This window comes from Phaethon lepturus, unplaced genomic scaffold (assembly GCF_000687285.1).
Source record: "Phaethon lepturus isolate BGI_N335 unplaced genomic scaffold, ASM68728v1 scaffold4153, whole genome shotgun sequence".
NCBI lineage: Eukaryota > Metazoa > Chordata > Aves > Phaethontiformes > Phaethontidae > Phaethon > Phaethon lepturus.
In genome coordinates, this window is record NW_010526811.1 from 1 (window position 1) to 21,225 (window position 21,225).

The 21,225-nt window shown below is 39.4% G+C and overlaps 1 protein-coding gene across 1 annotated transcript in view; it reads right to left on the reverse strand.

Moving 5' to 3' along the window:
• Positions 1-4,106: 4,106 nt before the first annotated feature.
• Positions 4,107-21,225, reverse strand: part of NUDT14 (nudix (nucleoside diphosphate linked moiety X)-type motif 14) — a 57,912-nt gene continuing 40,793 nt past the window's right edge. Inside the window, exons 4-6 of the mRNA XM_010283167.1 lie at positions 18,937-19,001; positions 15,375-15,612; positions 4,107-4,347 (exon numbers count right to left, since the gene is read on the reverse strand). Of these exons, the coding sequence (XP_010281469.1) occupies positions 4,107-4,347; positions 15,375-15,612; positions 18,937-19,001 (544 nt within the window). The remainder of the gene's footprint in view (positions 4,348-15,374; positions 15,613-18,936; positions 19,002-21,225) is intronic.

The window sequence follows — 21,225 nt, forward strand, 5'->3', positions numbered from 1 at the left end:
AGCCGGGGGTCCCTGCGCCCCGTCCCCGCGCCTGCCCCACCTGCCGCGCCGCAGGTCGGCTCGTGTATTTGAAGTGTCAGCCTTTTAGAGAAGGCATTTGAATCGTATCGCTGTTCGGCGCTTAATACCCTGGGACCTGGGAGCAGCTCAGGGCTGGTAGATACTTTACAAACAGGGTAATAAACAACATAATAAATGAGGCCCATGTACAGCAAGGTGCTGGTGGCCCCTCTTTTGACACCTAATAGCGAGCCTGACGGCGACCTTACATTCAAGATTTTATAATTTCAGGCTTCATTAGAAGCCTGAGTCATAATTTCAGGTTCATTAGATTATCTCTATATCCCAAAGCCACATCATAAAGATGAGAGAGATGCTAAGATTTGTTTTATAAATGCGGACAGCTCGATTGTAGTCAATAAAAGAAGGAGGCTGATCTCACGGGGATGGTTGGATGAGATCAGACAAAGATTTTTGCAGGCTGGAGTCAGTATTCGTTAGCAGCAAATGGAGACCCTGTTTCATTCTGAACTGTCTGCTCTCCATGGACATATGTGTGGTGGCACGTCCGAAGGATACGTCTAAAACACAGACGTGATTTCAAGATTCCATTAGAAGCACTGTTTTCCTGCCTGGGCTTGGCCGATGTGTATCGGATTTGCTCTAATTATGATCTTTGAAATGAGCCCTGATGAGAAAAGTGGCATCTGAATTGCTCTGGTTTTATTTTTATAAATATGAATCACCTACTGTTTTGAAAAAAGTTCAAGCCCTTTCTCCTGCATTTTCTAACCTAATTCCTTTTAAAAATCCCCATCAAAATTAACAGGGAAAAAGGAAAAGGATGAAGATATGTTTGTATTTAATATTGCAAAGCCAAACACCAGACACAACATCACTTTATGTACAGCTTTCACTATATTGCATCACCACTGTTTCTGTGGAAAATTCCCGAACTGTGGAAAGAAACCCAAGTAATCCCTTGACTATTCTGTTTCTGTTTGAGAAGTACAAATTGCGGGGATGGCCGGGCAGAGCGCAGGACCTGGGTGTAGCATCCCTTGGGGTGCGAAGGCTTCAGAGCCACCGCAGTCCCCCGGGGTTTTGTAGGTGTCTGCCCAGTACAACCCTGGGGAGGAAGGGCCTGGGAGGCGAGGCCAATGCTGCTCAGCTTCTCGCCTGGCCTTCTGGATCACGCAGTGCTGAGGGACTGCCCAGCTTATGCAGCCACCCTCCGTCACGTTATCCAGAAGATAAATTTAAATTGCATCACAAGTGGTTAGTCTGAAGCCCGTAGCTTGCATTGGCAAGGTCGCCTCGGAGCAGAGCGGAGGGCGGGTGCTGCACGGCTGTCCCTGTGCCCTCGCGAGGGCTGCGGCTTCCCTCCCCGCGGACTCCTCCGTGCTGCTGCACCCCACGTGCCCCCTCCCCACGCAGTGACTTCTCACTCTGGCCCCATGCCTGGGAAACCCCGGCTGCTGCGCTGGTGGTGGTAGCTCCTCTGCAGCACCCGGCACGGCCCCAGGGCTGGGCTGGGAAGCAGACAGGCTGCAGGCACCGACAACCTGCAAGCCCTCCACCCTGCTGAGCGATGGGGAGCAGCGCTCTGCTGACCAGCAGCAGCAGTTTGGGCCAGGTTTTGGCAAGTCTGGCACAGCCCTTGGTGCTCCCCCAACACACGTGCTCTTGGGGAGGGACACCCACAGCACCTTGGAATGGAAAAATCTGCGTGTGTTTCAAACTGTCCAGCTCCAAGACACGCAGCCAAGCCACACCAGCCGCGTGACATGCACAGAGATCCTAGGACCTTCATCCTCCCCTGTGCTGGGTATGGCCATCTGCCCTCTCTGGTAGCCCAGCAGCCATGATGTTGACCTTGCATGGTGGCACAACAGACCCAGCACTGCCTGACCGGCCTCCTCCAGGGGTGGCCTGATGAGTCCTAACCGAACGCAGGTGCCGCGATGTGAGGCACTTCTAGACAGACTAATCAGTGAAGTGTGCATTTAGCCTGATGAATCGCACCTTGAACCCTTGTCACCCACACAGCTGGGTCGAAGCCATGTGCTCTCACCAAGGTGGTTAAAGCCGCGGGAGTGCACCCTGTGAAGCACCGACTCCGGGTCCTGGATGCGGCAGGGGAGGGGATGTCTGACTGGAGGAAAGCTCTCCGCACTGCACAAACAGCCTCCTCGGAAGTGGAGGGTGGTCCATTTGTAATTCTGGGGCAAACAGTATAAATACATAAATGCTGCTTTGAAAAGTTTCAAACTCTGGCCCCCTCCACTACACCGATTTATTTTTCCAAATTACTGCATTATGCAGCAAAAAAGGCTTTTGACATGTATATGCACAGACTTATTAGCTTGACAATAAACAGATCAACAAGCTACAGGGTAACAATTTTAATGGACTCAGACACTTCGGTAACTACACGCTGGAATAAAATGCATTATTTATTATACATATTGTAGTAGTTCGTAAAGGCCTCAGCAACGATCAGGGCACACAGTACTCGACACTGTAAGGATGCAGAGCAGTGGAGACCCCACCCTAAAGCACCTTCCAACGTAAATACATCCAACAGACAGAATTTATTTGCTTTTCACGATAACTCAGCCCTTGACTCACCACAGACCAGGCACAGTTCAACGCAAACGTGTCTGAACTTTCACAAAAGGTGTCTGACTCCCACAGATGAAGGCTGCTCTTTCTTCAGTGGCTTTTCAAGGACCTTTCCTCCCTGTCAGTAGAAGAACCAGCAAGTACCAGTTCTGAAAGCATTTTCTAAAAAAATTATTTGCTTATACACCTACTTAGATATGCAGTGATTTTACATCAGCCACTGGATACCACCAAGCATCTGTACAGCACTTATTCCAGTTGCTCTATGAAAGTTTGCATATTTGCAGTACTCATCTTCTAAACATACTTAGTACGTCAGTAATCCTAGAGGCACATATGACGTAGCCATCTTAATTAACATTAACTCAGTCAATAACATAAACCAGTGCATAATTAAATTGCCAGACTTGATTCTGTTTCATTCACGCTCTTAACAGTTTCACATGACGAACAGTCCACATCTCAACTGCACCAACAGAACAAATAACATACGTTCTAACTAGACCACTTTATTAAATCAAATTGTGTTGCTCAGGACATCTGTGCAGGTTGTATGGGCTTCAATGTAAACTGCAGAAATGATGATAACATCTCTTAGTAAAGCACTTCCGACCATTAGATTTCAAGGAGCATTATCTGAGGGGTAAGTCCCATTCTCCCCATTTGGGTGATAAGGAAACAGACCACAGAAGACCTCAGAGAAATCACTTCTATTAGTCACCTCAGAGTCAGATTAAGAGAATTCAGCCTCTCGAGTCCCACTCCAGAGGACAAAGTTTGATCCAATTAATCAAGTATAAACCATAAAACAAACAAAGCGGCACGTGTTCCAGTAGAAGCCCCCATCATTCATCCCTCCATCACTGCTGCTCAGCATTATAGTGGGAACAGAAGCACATAATCTTACAGCTGGTCTATTGTCAAAATGACACATTAGCAGAAGGATTTACAGACATGTTTGCTTATGAAGTAAAGGTTTGTATGTTCAGAAATGCACGTTTTCTCTGTACAGGAGCAACACACCACACAGAAAGCTGCTCCCTGAAAGCTCTGCAGAACTCAGGAACATAGTTCTATCTGACTATCAAGGTTTGCTGCCTCCCCCCGCAAAAAATATCAGAAACTGCAGTGAATAGACAGCTGCCAGTACGTACAGACCACAGTGACAGGCTGGTACAGCAGCTGCACTGAGGTCCTGAGCAACTCTTCAACACAGTGGTAGAGCAGTGCCATAAAAAAAAAGAACTGGACACTCTTACTCAGCCTTTGCACGAAAAATCAGTATTTGCTTCTCAGAGGCAAATCCTGGCCCCAGTGAAGCCAGTAAGTGTTTTGCTAATGATGGAAACTGGGTCAGGATTTTAATTCAGATTTTACTTGCAAATTTATTTCAAGCAAGCTTCGGTCTGTGATGAGTTGATTGAAGCAGGCAGTTTTCTATATCCACAGAACCAGCAGGAAAGCTTTCTGGTGTTTTGATTTTATTTTTTCAGTAGCTTGGGTGCTATGTTGTTTTGGAACCACATGAAGCTGAAGATGACACCCATTGTCTTGGGGAGAGTCTCATCATAAGCAAACTTCATGGAATCTTCTAAAGGTATTTCTACAACTTCAATCAGCTCTCCCTCTTCAGGCTGGCCACCTCCTTCACCAGCTCTCATCTGGTCTGTTACTTCTGCATAAAACAACGTCTGCCTAGAGCCTGTCACACCAACTCCAGACCTGGAAAAAAGTGGAGAGGAAACTTCGGTTTAGATAAAAAGAAGGTAGCTCAGAACTAGGAATGGAAATCTGGGTCCTTAACTTCTGTCACTAAGCAACATCAAAATGCATGTCCTTACCTCTGTTAATGTCATTTAGAACCTATAAATGCAATTTAATTAACAAAGAAATTGATTGCAACTTTCATGCAGAAATATCAACACTTTTGAATACAGTTGCGTAGGAAATGGATCTGTCTTCAAATATATTCTGCCACTTTGGAAAAAATGTTAGTTTGGGAGAAGATAAAAAAATAGTTTTTGAATAGATGAACAGTTGTTCTACATACACTGAAGTAAACGGAAGTTTCTTCAACTGACCTTAGTGAGAGCTGGACTATGGGATGACTCACAGAGATTTACAAACAACAGAATGAAACTCCTCAGCATATCTGGATGTTATCATGCTACATTTGTTTGCTTGTTTTTACACAAATATTTAGATTTTTTACTCTAAGAAGATTATGTTCGTTCACAGCTGGAGCCCTCTACTCATGGACTGGGTAGGTACAAGAATAGAAAGGCAGCCTGAGGGTCTTTCTCTATCCTTCCTGAACTTTAGCCTTGACCCAAATGGACCACTGTAAGCACGCATGTATCTGAAGTAATTCAGTCTCCCTGCTGAATTTGCTACAGTGGATTTAGTTGAGGATATTTTAGATTATGTAGTCTTTCTTCAGCTAGACCGCTTGCTGTGTATTATACTTCTTATTTGTTAATCCTCTATTTCCTTAGGACTATTTCATTTAGGTATTATTAAATAAGGGATAAGTACATAATCCACTCATTTAGTCCTTCCAAGAAAATATTCACATCACAATCGCAACTTCTTAATTTCACATGATTACAACCGACTTTCCACATTGAATCTGGATCCAAAGTCCACTGGAACTATGAATGAGGCATTAGGGCAAGCTGAAAAATTAGCTTCCATATTATTATGTGGAAGACATATTATATAATATGTAGTATTATACATACAGAGGATTCTAAGATTTGTAGCAGTGTTACGATCTTGGAGTATATATCAACACTTACACAATCAATAGTCAACTAAACCTTTTAGTTAATTCAGCATAAATCACACCCCATAGCAGGAATTAATCATTGGTCTCAATTTTCCATGAACACTGGCAATTATTTTGTTTGGAGAATTAATAGTGATTATTGAAGTTGGTTTCTTACATCAATATACACTTATTTCTAAAACACAGAATAGGGAGTGAACCAGTGAATTCTTTTCCTAAAATTACTACTGATATATTCTGTGACTTTGGGAAAGACGTTTCACAACTCCAGGATCATTCCTATATTTCTACGAAGTGCTTGAGAAACTTAAGCATCTTTGGCACTTCCAGGAACTTTGAAGGTTGCTATGGGATTTCTTTCATTCTGGGCTCATCACTTTATTTCAGTGGCAGTAGTGGGTTTTTTGATACATGTTTTAAGCAACAAAATGTGACCTACTAGGATGCAGCAAGAGGCCAGACTAACGGTTTTCCCTCTCTCTTCCACTCTCACCAAAGTACATGACCTCCTCCCTCAATCTGATTCAGTACTTGCCGTCCCTAAGGACCTATTTTCTGCAGCCACTGTCCTTGCTATTTGTACGCTATTCTGACGACCATCAGAGATGGTTTGCCAATCAGAGAGCTATCCAGGGCTGACAATCAGCCACAGACTGTATGTGCCACTGGCAGTACATCAAATGGTTTCCCAGGACTCCCCGTGCCACGCTCCCTTTTCTCTTTTCTGACAGGAAGCTGCCTGGAAGAGGAACGCCGTTCGCCAGCCGCGCTGCTGCTCACCTCACCACAACTGAGAATCCAACCAGCAGACGGCACAACACAAACGCAGTCTTCGAAAGCAGCAGGAGTTGCACACTGGGCCCACCACACTGGCTTGATCACTCTGATCTCATTATAAAAGCAAGGTAGACTCATTTTTCATCAAGTTGCTGTCAGCAACCAGCTCACAAAAGATGGAATGACTTTTTTTTATGCTAATATGCACTGATAGTGCCCTTTCTGCTCGGAGGATGACGGCACACTTTACTGGATTCCCTTTGTGTTAAAATACAATATATTTTCCTGGTATTATCAAGCAAGAATATATAGTGCTAAAAAGCAACACTGGAAATTAAATACTGATTAAGAGCGGAGAGATCTATCTCACAATCCATCATGGATGGCTATTTAAGCTCTAGTCATTCAGTGAACAGTCTCCCACAGCTTAGTCACCTTGATATCTGTCACTGACCACTGACCTGTGTGCTACCCATTCCTCACTATTGTAGCTATGTCCATTGGAAGGAGCCTCACTGAGAGAATGTGTTTGTGATGGAATAGTAGACTGTTTGTTCATTTTTGGTTCCCTCTTTTCCTTCTTTTCTTGTCTTTTCTTGTGTGAGAAGGCAGAAAGGATTTTTTTTTTTTATTTACCTAGAGATCCAGATCTGTTTTCCTCTATATATAGAGATTATTCGTTCTTTAATTATTTCTGCAAGAACTGCATTTTTAGTAATTAAATGAACATAGGAAATCTGGGCTTCAGAGATTATTTTTTGGTAATTGATAGTAAGAATAAACACACACATGTTAATTTACACTGTAAAATTTGCAAGACAAAGAATGGGGCTTGCTAGTCCCAGGTATTCTGAAAAAACACAAGACCATGCATAATACATTTAATGTTGTGTTATTTATGATGAATGTTAAATCTGAGCTTCATCTGGGGTGCCCCACCTGGAGAATGAAAATGCTCTTAGATTGAGTATACCCATGTCCTCCTGATATTATGTAAAGGTTATATACAAAAACATAGAGACTTTATTTAAGAAGCCCTTCTATAAGAATGTTCTGGCTTGATTATTTACAGCATAATCTCCTTCTATAGCACCTATAGTTATGAAGTAGCTGCAGCTGTGGAAATCACAGGAGCTCACTTTCCACACATCTTTTCTTTAAAGTAAAGGAAAACTGCTTCCTGAGGTGCTATACCATAAGATTCAGTTTCTTGCCACTGTAACTCAAATAGCATGGAGTGATTTCAATCGGCCATTATTTCATTGTATTTACTCATATGATACTTTTATTAAATCAATGTTTCTTTTCTTATGAACCAAGTATGTCAAGAGTGGCTGCTACACTGAATATACTTTAAAAGAGGAAAGCACTGGACATCAATGTCTTCTCTTTGTTATAAGCCCAAAGTTATGGCATTTTTTTCCACATATACTGGCCTATCATTTGCCACAGAAACCAATGAAAAATTTGCAACAATAAGTATTCAAGGGAGGACATACCCACATGTTCATTCTTTGTTACTTGATTACCTAACTTACCTTTCTTTGGTGCACCTTTGCCATGAGTTACTCATAAAAAGCTCATAAAAACTTCCAAATGAGCTATAAATAAAATCAAAGAGTGCTGGTATCAATACTCATGTTATTCTACTCTGCCGTCCCCCAACAGCAAATTTAACATTTCTAAGACTACTCAGAATCCCCTCACTATTTAGATGGGTGACTTTGGAGGTGATTGCGTGACATTATTTATGTACATATTCACAGCTTTTATTGTCTAACTACAGGCCTATTTCAATGGTTTCAGAGAAAGGTTGAAAGATACAGAAATATACTTTAATTCATAAAAAAGGCATATTTCTCCCCTTTTTTATTTGATATTTCTTTCTCTAAATGCTCTGGCTTACTCAGCCAGTTGATCATTTTTTCATGGATCTATGTGGAATGCCCTTCACTAAAATATTCTCCAATATTGCCTATTGCCATCTTTCACATTTCCAGACTCGCGGATATTAATGGAGCTTGCCTGTCCAAAGAAAATTGTCCAAAAGTTAATAGCATTAACATTTCATTTGTCTTCGTACCTTTGTTTTTTACAGAAATCAAAGTTAGCAGGTTTGTTGCTTTGAAGCCATTCTGAGCCTCCATCCGCTTGAAGCAATAAAATGTTTTAACACATACCCTTGGAAAACGTGTATACATTTCAGCGACTTTGGGTACTTGGGGCTGGAGGAGTGAGAGGGGAGCGAGGGAGAAGGTGGGTCTGACTGGTAAAGAGGCAACAGGCTGCTATTATGTTTTCAGCACACTTTCAGATTATCTGTCACTAGGAACTTCCTATGCTTTTGCACACTTTCAGAGTACGATGTTTAAAGAATTTTGATGTGCCTTAATTCATGGTTATGTTCCTTTTTCTGCTACCTTCTTCCTCTATCTCAAGTCTGATACATACGCTTTTCCTTGCCCTAGTATTTCATGTTACAAATAAAATGCATTTGCCGTAGTCTGAAATGAGTCACCTATTAACAGATTACAGCTATATTCATTACCTTTGCATCTGTGGAAATCACAGGGGTCAGCACACTCGAACTGCAAGGGATGAGTTTTACCCTGGGAAAACCACCTTCCTGATAAAGGTGTTTCCCCTTCCCAGTGCACCAGAGGCTTGGTTTGGGGGAGGGCAAGCAGGGTCTGAACTCATGGCCCTGGCTCGGGGTCAGACTTGAGGCTTCAGTCTCACTCCACGGGCTTAGCACTGTGTTGCCCACACCAGGCATGTCATGGCTCATACTGACCCAGACCTACTAAGCCTGGCTTGACCTAGCTGATTGTTCCAGATGTATTTTGATGTGTCTGTACGGTGCTTGACTCTTATTTACCACTGTGGGACAAATGCAAATGATCTATACAAAACACAGCTCTGTTTTTGTCTTCTCTTTATGGTGAGGATCAGTTTCTTTTGAGAAGTTTATAGTTGTTTCAGTTAACAGCTACGTGGCTGACAAATACTCTTTGTCAGATCATTAGGGCTTAAGCTCACAAAGCCTGTAACTTCAACAGAGAGAGATTTTAAAACCCAGAAGTCTATTAGCACTAAAATTTTAGTGTTGCTTTAGAGACAATTAGAAACCTTTGACAATAGCAAGTCTAAGGACGTATGCATGTCAAAGTAAGGATACCAAAGTGGTATGGTTTTCATAACAATAGTAACTTATTAAGTTTAACACATCAAAACAAGATTGTATGTTGCATTCTCATACTTCATTTTAAATAAAACACTCAAAGACTGTGATTAAATCATGCTATGGCTCTCAAAGCTGTGGGCAACACACTTCCAGGCAACAGCACAGCAGAGAAGCAGTTTCTGCAGAATCACTGCAAAGTGCTTCTCCTCACCGCCTGCCCAGGGTGGGACTGGCTGGCAGAATGAGGCTGCAATTAGAGTATTTTCTATCTACTTCCTCCTTAGACCAGGAAAACACAAAAGACAGACAGATTGTCACTCCAATCTGTTTTTGAAACATGGCAATAGCAGCTCTCCAAAGTCTTTGTTTAGCAGTTCCCTTCTATTAAATGCATTAGGAAATATGTAGCACATGAAACAGAGCTCACAAAATGGGACTTTTCCCTTGTCATATCAAAGTTCCTAAGCATGAAGAAACATTACATACATGTTTTTTATCACAAGTGCGTAACAGTATCTTATTGCTGTAAAAAAAGAAGTTTAGTAGTGCCTGTAAGCGAGGAGTGAGATTGAGTCCACCATGTATGCTTGCCGATGCTCAGTAACAGAAGTTTCTTCCTCAAACTGGGTGTGTGTGCACACACGGGTGCATGTATGCACATGTGCAAATTTGTAAGCAAGGCTGAAATTCAAAGCATGTACTCAGAATTAGCTTTGCCTTCTCCTCAGGTTTGGATGCACATCTATGACAACCAATTATTACATTCATAATTACATTCATAAATATTACACTTTTAATTTGAAGGGAAAAACATGTACGAGAAAAGAAACAGTATCTTACACTCTACCCCTCTGCTGCAAGATGAGGAACACATAAATTGACTTATTGTGAAGACTTATTAGTTTAACTCAGATTTCTTATAGACAGCAATTAAAAGCTAAATTTCTCATAATTTCTTAATATTTAACAAATATAACATCTATAAATAATCAACATTTACCTGTTCCTATCAACACAGAAATAAATTTTTCGTTTTTTATCTGACACAGTTAATGTGAAAATTCCTAAATGCAATGTATCCTTCTACAAGACATAAGCCATTTGGATGCAGAATTTGGGTATATAGTGAATACGTAATTCATGTTTACAACTAAATGCAACACAAATCTCTGTTATTGATGCTGAAATCAAGATCCCTTTAGGCATGCAACATGTAAGCTGATGAACAGTGACATGCAGCTCCTATTGTCACTTCTTAGGACCTTTGTACAGTTCTGACATTATAAGCAGCAGGTGCAAGAAAAAAGCAGAAAAGTAATTAACATAAAATTATATTACATTATGCCATTGCCCAACAGGTGTACTAGCAGGTGATCTTTCTAATTATAATGCGCTCCAACATTTTCAAGGCTATTATTCTTTCTACATAACAACTTGTGAACACAAACCATTTTTACCTCATTGCACAGAGGCTAATAGCTATAGCACAGTAATTGGAACATCCAATATTAATTCTCTGAAAGCTCTTCTTTGTTGTATACTTTGGGAAAAAATCAAATGTAGGAAGATTAAAGTAAGTACCTGTATTAATATAGTCAGTCCCTTAAACTGATCCATCTGAATTTTGCAGTGAGGCTGAGAACCTGCAGCTCCTATTGTATCCAATTCATAGCCAAGAGTTTATTGCAACCTCCAGGAGAAAATAACGACAGAACGAAGGGAAAAGGAAGTTGAACCTGAAGCCCTGGTTCAACTTTATCCTGATGCCCTGAGGTGCTATATAAGTCCAAGTAATTTTATAAATATTCTTCAAGAAGACCAAACATTTCAAGAACTAAAAGAAAATACTCAAAGTTGCAATGGCAGTAATAATATCTTTAACAACAACATTATTTCCCTGTGTCTGTTGTGTAAGGAAACAAGTCTCAAGGAAGATAGCTGGAAGTAATTCAACCTAAGAAACCAACTCACAGCTGAACTGCACATGGGATTCAGACTGAAAACTTCTGGGATACCATGACAGATAGAAAATTTATTATATCTGATATATGAGTTAAGTCCAAACTAGTTCGCTTACAAAATACTGCGTTTAGGAAAAAAAACCTGGAGAGAAGCTTACAAATATCTTTTAAGAGGTTTTAAAAATGAACCATTTAACTGGCAACCATTTTAATGAAGCCTCAGTTTACAATTATACTACTATAGTATTAGCTTCATTTTATTATTGAGCTAAATGGTTCCTTTACCCCCATCACATCTACCATCTATGCTATTTTTGCCTGAGGCCATACATACAGTTGACAAGAACTCAACACACCAGTAGGTGCCAAAACTTTCAGGAAGCCTCCAAAAGTGGATTAGCTGCTGCCAGAGCAGAAAACAAACTTTTTTGTAATACCAAAATCAGGTTACTTTTTGTATGCCAAGCACAAATGTTGTGTGGCCATGATGAGAAGAGGAAACTCACCACACAGGTTGCAAACAACAGGTTTTTTTCAGAATGACTCCTGCCTCCATCTACACAGTAAAATGAACCATTTGCATTTAAATTCATCTTCTGGCTGGCATTTTTTTATAATAGGAGCAGATATTTCTGATTCTCCAAAGTGTGATTCCTCTGCCCTCCTCCAGTCAAGTCCCTCTTAATATGTTTGTCTTTCATTATCTGCCCCCAGTCTGGTCTCCTTCATTGACCCACGCCAAACTGCCCTGCTGTTGCTGGAACAACTTGTTCCTAAGACTCTTGCTCAGCTAGTCTAAATTCCCCAACTCCTGGCTTCTTTCCTGATTTCGCATTGACTCCACAGCTACTCTGTGGATCATTCAAGGTAATTAAGTCTGAGATCTGCTTAATTCATCAAAAAAGAAACAACAGCTAACAGATTTGTCAGGAATATATCAAGTGCAGTCAAACAAATATCAGCTCTAATATGATAACAGGTCTTGTGGATGGGGCAGCAACACAAACAATGTAACTTCAGTCATCAAGGCTTTGAACGCTATCTAATATGACAGTTTCATTAAGAAGTCAGGAGATCATGATACACTTAAGAAATTGAAGAAACTGAAATAGGTGCAAAGCTAGTATGAAAATGGTACTTATGGATCAAGTTGGAAATACAAACTAAATAGGATACCACTGGGGACCGTTTTCCATTCAATATAATTCAATATTTTGTTTTAGGACTGCAGGTGGCAAAGCTGAGAGAGACTATTTATAAAAAGCTAGAGATGAATATTAGAATTCAAAATCATTCCAACAACTTGGAGGAATGGTTTGAAAAAAGAGAATGCAATTCAGTAAAGGCAAGTTCAAGACCCTGTGTTCAGGCAGCAATAATGAACAACACAAAGACAGACAGGAGATGAATGACAGTGCAGTACTGCTGCAGAAAATAGTTCTGAGATAGAGGAGGCCTTGTGGACTGCAAGTCAACAATACAACGCCACTGCAAAAAATACTACAGCATATAAACAAAATCATCTGTAAGACTAGGGAAATAATGCTTCCACTCCATCTGACACTGGTAAAACCCCGCTAAAATGCTGTGCTCCACTTTGGGCACTATGTTTTTAAGAAATATGCAGACAGATGGAATATGCAGAAGGAATGATCAGACATCTAGAAAACATGATCTAAAGAGAAAGCTTAATCAACTAAGATAGTTTTTCATAGGCAAAAATAAAATAAAGGGGAGACATGTTCAAACAAGTATGTGGAAGGTGCAGAAGTACTTCATGTCGACTGGGAACTGGGTAGTAAGTTTCAGATTTGAAGTAAAGAACGGGAAATTTAGGCAAGACGTGAGAAAAAACTTGTTCATGGTACAGATAGTTAGACACTTCAGATAGAATGCTTGGAGAGGCTATGAAATTATCAGATTATAGAGAAAGCACAGATGCACATTTGACAGAAGTGATTTAAATCCAGCTGAGCTTGATCTTTGGAAGAGGAGCAGTCTAGATGAGATCCTCCCAAAATTCCTTCCAATTCTGTTTTCTAAGGCTCTCTGACCTGATGCAATGGATCAATAAATAACAGAGCAACTATTACATGGATCATGGAGATGACAGATAATAACAGAAGTGCATGATGGATTGTAATTGTTACTGGGATGCATATGCATTAACGTAACACTTTACATCAGTGTTTTTTATTGATAGTCGCAGCATGAAAGAGCATAAACCACTTAGAAAAACTTGTTACATTTAAAAAAAAAAAAAAAGCCCTGAAATTCTTATATGTAATAGAGCCATTATAGAAAAAAATGTCCTTAGCAGACCACAGGGGAACCAAGTACTTCCTGTCTTTGCATCAAATCCTCAAGGATCAGACAGATATGCCAATCTTTGGCTGAAGGAAGGAGAACAGGACACTCCTAATGGGAAGACTGTAACATAATAAAATTGTAATACAGAGCACAGGAAGTCCTACAAAAGAAACTCTAAAATATCATATTTGAGGTTTCAACCTCTCATATTAATCTAAAAATGTTACTACTATTATACAGGCCCTTCTAACTTCAGCACGGATCTCTGTGGGCAAAAAGCTATGCCCACTTACACAAAGCAGGATTGGAGGATTAACGTATTAAGTGTCCTTTGCATTGGTCCCACCAGAGAAAACTCCAATTGTACACTCTCTTTGCAAGTCAGTGCAATTAAAAAAAAAAAAAGCAATTGAAAGAACAACCACCTGTAAGATACATTTATCAACCAAAAACCATACAATGTTTTAGCCAGATGTGAATCATTAATGCTGTAAAATTTCTCCACTGGAGCTACAAACCTCTACAGCTACAGAAACTATATTCTACTTCTCCTATTTTGTGTCTGTATACATACACATACATATATATACACATATGTATATATCTGCATGGTATGGCCTGCCAGTGTCACCCAGCCTATCAAATTCTATAGACAGCTTTTGCTCATAAATCTAGCAGGCACTTTTTCTTTCAGGAGAACAAACCCTTAATCTAGTTTCAAGGAGCTGTAAAAGACAGCTCCTGTGATTCACCCCCTCCCCTCAACAGAAGCACTGCTTGTTAATCCAGCAGGAAATAACATTTGCCAGGATTGACAGCTGTGGATTTGTATTCAATTCCCAAATTAAAAACCAATGACAGGGCCTAGTTCAATGGAGATGTCAAGGAAAATTAAAAAAGTAAAAAACCTGCTGCTTTCTCTGTAAAATACAAACACACGTACATTTTGTGTAACAATACTAAAAGCTGGGAAAGAGATACAATGGGATTAAAGCTCTGTGCAAAGTTTCTCCTGAGGGTTTTCTGTTTGGGTTTTTTTGTGGTTTGTTCCCCAAAAAACAAACTGACATTTTTTATTTTTCTTCTTACATATTAAGTTTTCCTCTTACTTCTAATATATGTTTTAAAACACATTAAAATCTTTCAATAACTATTTAAAACCCTGCAAAAAAAAGTAAACATTCTCACAGTCAAATCAGCAAAATCTTCATATATAACATTAATTATTGTCCAATTCAAAGAAGGCTTAATTACAGCCCAAATAACGTGAAGAAATCTAATGGTACAAGTTCTCACGCTTCTGCAAAATTGTGTTAGTGGTAAATCAGAGTCCATCTTGGGCAGCTTCTATTGTTAATCAGAATAATAAGAATCAGAGATGGAAAATGTCTGACACATTAAAGACCAGCTGCCTTCTAAGCACTGTAACAAACTGCTCTGAAGAGTTCAGTGCAACTTTTCCCAGTTCTAATAGTCTTTGGAATAAATCACAATGGTATCATTCTTACTGGGAATTCAATCCCATAATTATGAGTTTATAATTCCTTAGGTCTCTGTAAATACTCCTCTCACTTGCTGAAAATTACACCTGTACATACACTTTCAGATGTCCAGGTTCCTCCAACACACTGCTTAAATAAGGGAATAGGGAACATTAATTTACATTCAAGCCACTTCAGCAATCTCTGAAACAACAAAATGCAAAGTGTTGTAACTTACTGCTATTTACCTGTAAGAAGTGATCCTCCTTAGGTCTGTGACGGGAACACGATAGCCACATTCTTCTAAGACTTCGCCACATGCAATTTCTTCTAAAGAAAGGTCTGGTTTGTCTACAATGCCAGCACAGAGTTCATAGGTCACTCCTACCACAGCAGGTAAGGGATCCTCTAGGCGAGAGAAGCTCTCCTTGTCCTGATGCTGAAAGGCTTGAGGATGATGCCTTTCTACTTCACACATGTAAACAGCTTAAAAAAAACCCACAAAGTAAAAGAAACAAGAGCGGGGGGGATGTTAGTTTATTCATATTAAATAGAAAAAGAGATGGTACACAAATTTTGCCTGGAAATTTATAACCACCAGAGTACTTGAGAGTACAAAGAATTCATTTGTGTTATCTATTAAAATTATGACACACTGAAATTAGAACTTTAGAGAACAAAGGTTCTCATGCGATTTCTGTAAAATTATTCTTTAAACTCTATTTGTGCTTACATCACTTGGAATGAATTCATGAACATCTTAAAATAAACAAAAATTTAAAAAGGAAGCTTAAACTTCATCCAAGAAGTTTAAGTCCCAGAAAAGCCATACCACTTCCATTTGTTGGGCAATGCAGATATCAGGATTTAATTTAAACTATGCAGTTATCTAGCAGGAAAGTTGGGTTGCACATTATGTACCATATGCACAATGATGAGCCTTTCAGCCTGTCAACTCAGCTGTTATTTAGAAAGGGTATGAAAAGCATGTATGTTTGTTTGAAAAAAAAGCCCACACACCTCTTTTGAACATATAGTTCCTTGCACAGATTCCTGTGTGGAGTCTGAAGAAGACTTCTTGAACTAATCTACAAACAGCTGCCACTGTAATGCACTCCTAAAGAAAGTGCAAATGCCAGATTTTAGCCTTTATTTAAGCAAAACCTCTCACTGATGTCAACAGAAATTTTGCCTGAGTAAGAACTGCAGGACTGGATGTTAGCACACAAAGAATCACTACCAACAATTCCAATCATTGTAACTTTAGTTTACCAGGTAGAATTGCACCTGTTTGTTCTTTGAAATTCCCTCATGTCTATGTTTTTGCTTTTCATGAAAGGTTAGCATGAGGGTGTTATAAAACACCCTAAATAAAACTATTTTAAAATTGGAAATTATTTTTATTCTATTAAAATATTTGACATGCGTATTTAACATACACATAACATGGTTATTATATATCATACAAATTAGCTTATCTTTTATTTCCCATTCTAAATCTTACAGATGAGGTACATAAAAGAGCTCAAGTTTAGTGGACAATTTTTTGTTCTTCCAGTTACTGGATTTAGCTTATTATTTCTTAAAACTTTGATATACAAGGTCCCTACAAAAATGTTGTCACGCAAAAGTAAAGTACCACAGTGACTTCTCAAGCACTTGATCTCTGGGACAGAGCCTATACCCCAGAAGTTTGTGCCTAGGCTCTTTCTATAAAGCTTCTTGTCTCAGAAGTGTAGTATAGCAAGATCAGCACCTGAACGGGAGAGGTCTAGATCAGTCTGAAAAGAAAGATGAAGAGCAGAAGTTTGCCCCAAAATTAATCTTTCTCCAGAATTTAAAACTTTCAAAGCTGTTTGCAGTAGGTACATCCAAGCCTTTGAGATTCAGACATTTAAAGAAAGGAGCTTCCATTTCTTAGCTGAAAAACATGACTAGAGATCAGTTTTCTTTTTTTAAAAAAATACACCACAATCCATGGAAAGGTCACTACAATTACAGTGGAAGCAACAAGGCACACATTCATAGGTACCAACCCTAGCCTTTCCCAGGAACATATTAATTTCCTATATTTGAAAATGTGTGGTCAATTGATTACCAAAATAAGCATTGTCCAAGACCTTGGCCAGTCAGTCACGGGCAAGGAACTAATATGGAAACTACTGAGATATACATGTAACTTTCTTCCCTCTGCTCTTTCCAAATGACTCATTTGAGATGATCTAAGTCCACAGTACACCAAAAAATATGGTCCTGTCTGCCTCACCCCAGTTGTGTGCCACCCCTGCAGCCAGCATGAACTCTTCCAGGCCAGTCAGATAAACTGTCTAATCCTCAGAATTACCTGTTTGCAGTCATATAAGACCTCTTCTGTGGCTGCCTCAGGGGTGGTGCTCCCAAAGGGAATGGCCTGGCAATGTACATAGAGGGAGGGATGACTGCCATTATAAGCAGCACAGACTTCAATGGGAAAACCTGATCACGACACCGCACCCTAAGGAAAGGCAAGCACTTATGTCAACCAGCACACGTGAAGGGGATGTGCCTGGTGAGTGAGCACAAGCTGTTTGCTTACAAGTAACGAGCTATCACCTTCCTAGTGGGACCCTGATAGGAGCTAGCAATGAGAAAGGTCTCAGCTTTAATTTTCATTTGTGGAATGGGCACCAAGGCAGACAATAACCATGGAATGGAAATACAATTACAGTGGTGTGATTAATGTCAGGGCATGGTTGCAATCACTGAACTGCTATGGACTGAGTGTCTGAATGACCACTGTCCCTAAGGACAGGTTTCTAAGCAGCTCCAGACTCTGGAACAGTTTAACTCCAGAACAGTCTAGTCTTTTGAGGCAGATTTGACACTTCCATAGGGATGATATAATGAATATGTCGCTGTTCAGTACACATATACATTTCCACATAGATGAAGGCTTCTGCCTAAGATTGCCTCAAAGAGAGGAATAGCTATATGAGCCATTTTATGCAGCTGGCAAATAAAAGACATTGGATTATTGATAAACAAATAAACAAACTCTTTATAATAGCCAATATTAGTGCTGCATGAGAAGTATGCACAGTCAGTATAACAGTGGTGCACAACACTGAAGAGCCTGTCAATCACTGTCAGCAAGAAAAGACAGCATGACACCATCCTTGAAAGTTTCCTATAACATCTACCAGGAACAGTCTTGAAATGGTCTCTTAGCAACAGTCAGTGAAATATCTTGTGCCTTTTTTTTTTTTTTACAGGCAGAGAATATGCATTTAATTTTTAACTTCCAAAAAGTAAATATTGCTTCAAATTAAAATAACTGATACAAAGACACAGGAAAAAAAGTATATTCATGTAAAGTCATAATAATAACTGGTAAAATGAAGCTGTCTACGTATCGATGAAAAAGCATACAGTCCTAAATTGCCCTCACTTTAAATTCCCAAGTATACAACGCACAACAACACATTAAAAAAAAGGAATATTGTGCTTCTGCACAGAAACTGCCTACTAAATACTAGACAGGTGAAGAAGGAATTGCATGATCATTGTAGAGCTGTTTGTAATTTCATCCAAAGGAGGACGATGACTAGCCCAAAAAGCAAAATGTAAGGCTACCCTGATCATTTGTCTCATCTATAAAGGAAATTTCCCCAGTTAGAAATACTGACCAACTGAAAAGAGTGGGCTATCATACAAAGAAACAGAATATAAACCAAAGATTTTATCACCACAGATGCACCAACTTTTAGCTGCTAAACCCTTAAAAGCTTGGTTCACTAGAGAGCAAAAGGAAAACTTAAAAAAGAGGATTACCTGGGCGGAACTGCCTCACCACAACAAAGCACTGACGAGAAGTATTAAAGATCAGGATTGACACACTGAGGAGGAAGATAAAAAAAACAAAAGATCAATGCTTCATGAAGGATTAATGCAGAACTATTAAATTTACATCTTGTGAATTTAATTTTAACTACATAAATACGCAGATTTATTACTAAAGCCACAATGCAACAAAATCCTTGTCCAAAATCCATCAAGAGCGATAGATAAATGGGTTGTGTTCCAAAAGCCCATGAGAATTTACCCCAAATTAAGTCATTTTTGTCTTCTGCCATGCAGACAAAGCAAACCACCAATCCATTCCTTCTCCCCAACAGAAAAAAAAAAGGTCAAACTCTAGGAACATTGCTACTAGACAGTAATAAGAAGAAAAAAAATCCTTAAAAAGTAAAAACATTTTCTTCCCTTATATCAGTCCCAGATTAGGATAGTCTAACTCATAGGCACAGTCCAGTCTCATTCAGAGCCAGAGACTTCTATATAAGCATGGGGCATCTCCCATATGTGGCTACTTGCTGAGCTTGTGCCTTAAAACAAACACCATCCAAGTCCAGTTTTGTACAAATCTAAACCAGAAGCAGTTTTAACTGTTACCACATTCGGTGGTTTAAAAGTCACATTTTAAACTTTCCGCTGTCCTCTTTGGTTGTTTGAAATACATGTCACAGGGAAACCTGTCAGGCTGAGTATTTGGAGATGCTCTAAAAGTGTGCAGTACTGATGTTCCCTGCTCTCTTTTCACTTAAATTACTCTCAGATTTTACTAGTTAAAAAAAAAATGCAGACAGAAGTCTCTCTCCTTAGTTGGTAGCCCATTAAAAACTGCAAAAACAAGTGTATATTTTACTTATTACTATGGTAGCATTCTCTCATTTGTTATGCCTCACTGTATGCAATCGGAAAGTTAATTCATTATTCTATGAATTGTACGATAGATTAGACTAACAATGGCATATTTGCAGAGTTGAGCCAAACTTTCAACTTTCTTTGTAAAAGAGCTGTATATTTATTTTCACCATTTGATTTTATAATGCAGTCTCAGGCTGCCAGAGAAACTGCTATTTGATGATTATAATAAATAATGTTAATGTTTATTATAATAATATATTAAAACCAAAACAGAAGGGAGAAGTCCAGATGTTAACATTTATATTCATGGCTGCTATTCTCAAAGACCCATACTGCATTATTGATAGCTTCCTGTCCCAGGAGATGTCATTTTCAGGCAATTTTAAAGCAAAGGGCTTTAGCCTTTAGAGAGGCTGGAGGAGAACATTCACTCTGTTTACTGGCATGGGGGTTCTTTCTGACCTAACACCAGAATAACTGGGAGTTATGGTGCAGGCTGCTAGAAGAGATGAAGTTAAAGCACAACCTACAATGTTTTTAAATTTACTTAAGTATTATCCTTTGATCTTTTTTTTTTTTTTTTTTCCCCTTTCCATGACTGTTCCTCGCTCCAAAGCGGTGCTGTCTGAGGGTAGACATTGCACTAAAGAAAAGGGGAAAAGGAATTACTGCTACCGAACATTTGTTTTTTGTCCATGGCTCTAAGGATGTGCACTGCCTGAAGTTGGAGACAGCAGCAGTCTAAAGCTGAGGTTAAAAAGAAGAGTAGAGATTTCCTGAAGCATGCAGGTGCCCTTTACCTTTCTTTACATCCTCCACTCCAGGCCCAATCTTTCAACTTGGCTTGCCTTCTTCAGCACGTCTCATTAAATAACTCCTACCAACTCATTAAAAATGGCTCAGTTATTAGACATTATTTTTTCCTAAGAGTCAATCACTTGCAATTTTTATGGAACAGATGGGAAAATTAAAAACAATCTGTCAGAATTAAGGAACAAGATCAAATTAAGCTGGAAAGGAGTAGCAGCAAGTTATTACAATTGTCTGTTTCTCACACCATCTTGAGATGAGAGGGTACAGAAATGGCACAAATCTGTAGAACTTTCTATTTAATTACTTTTACTTTTCTGAGAGACTGACAAACAATTTTTAGCATAAATTTACATTTTTTAACAAAACACAGCACACAAGTTCTAGTATTTCTTATCAGAGTTGAGAAGTCATGGAGGAGAAAGTTCAGAATTACACCTTCTTAGGAGGAGTGTGACATTACGAATGACATTTGGTATTTCTTATTCCACAAGAAACAATGTAACATGAAATATTTCCACAGGTCACTAGGTCTGTAATTTCTTAAAACCCATTCGAAGCTGCATTCAGGACAGTTATTTGAGTATTAGAGAAAGTTAGGGA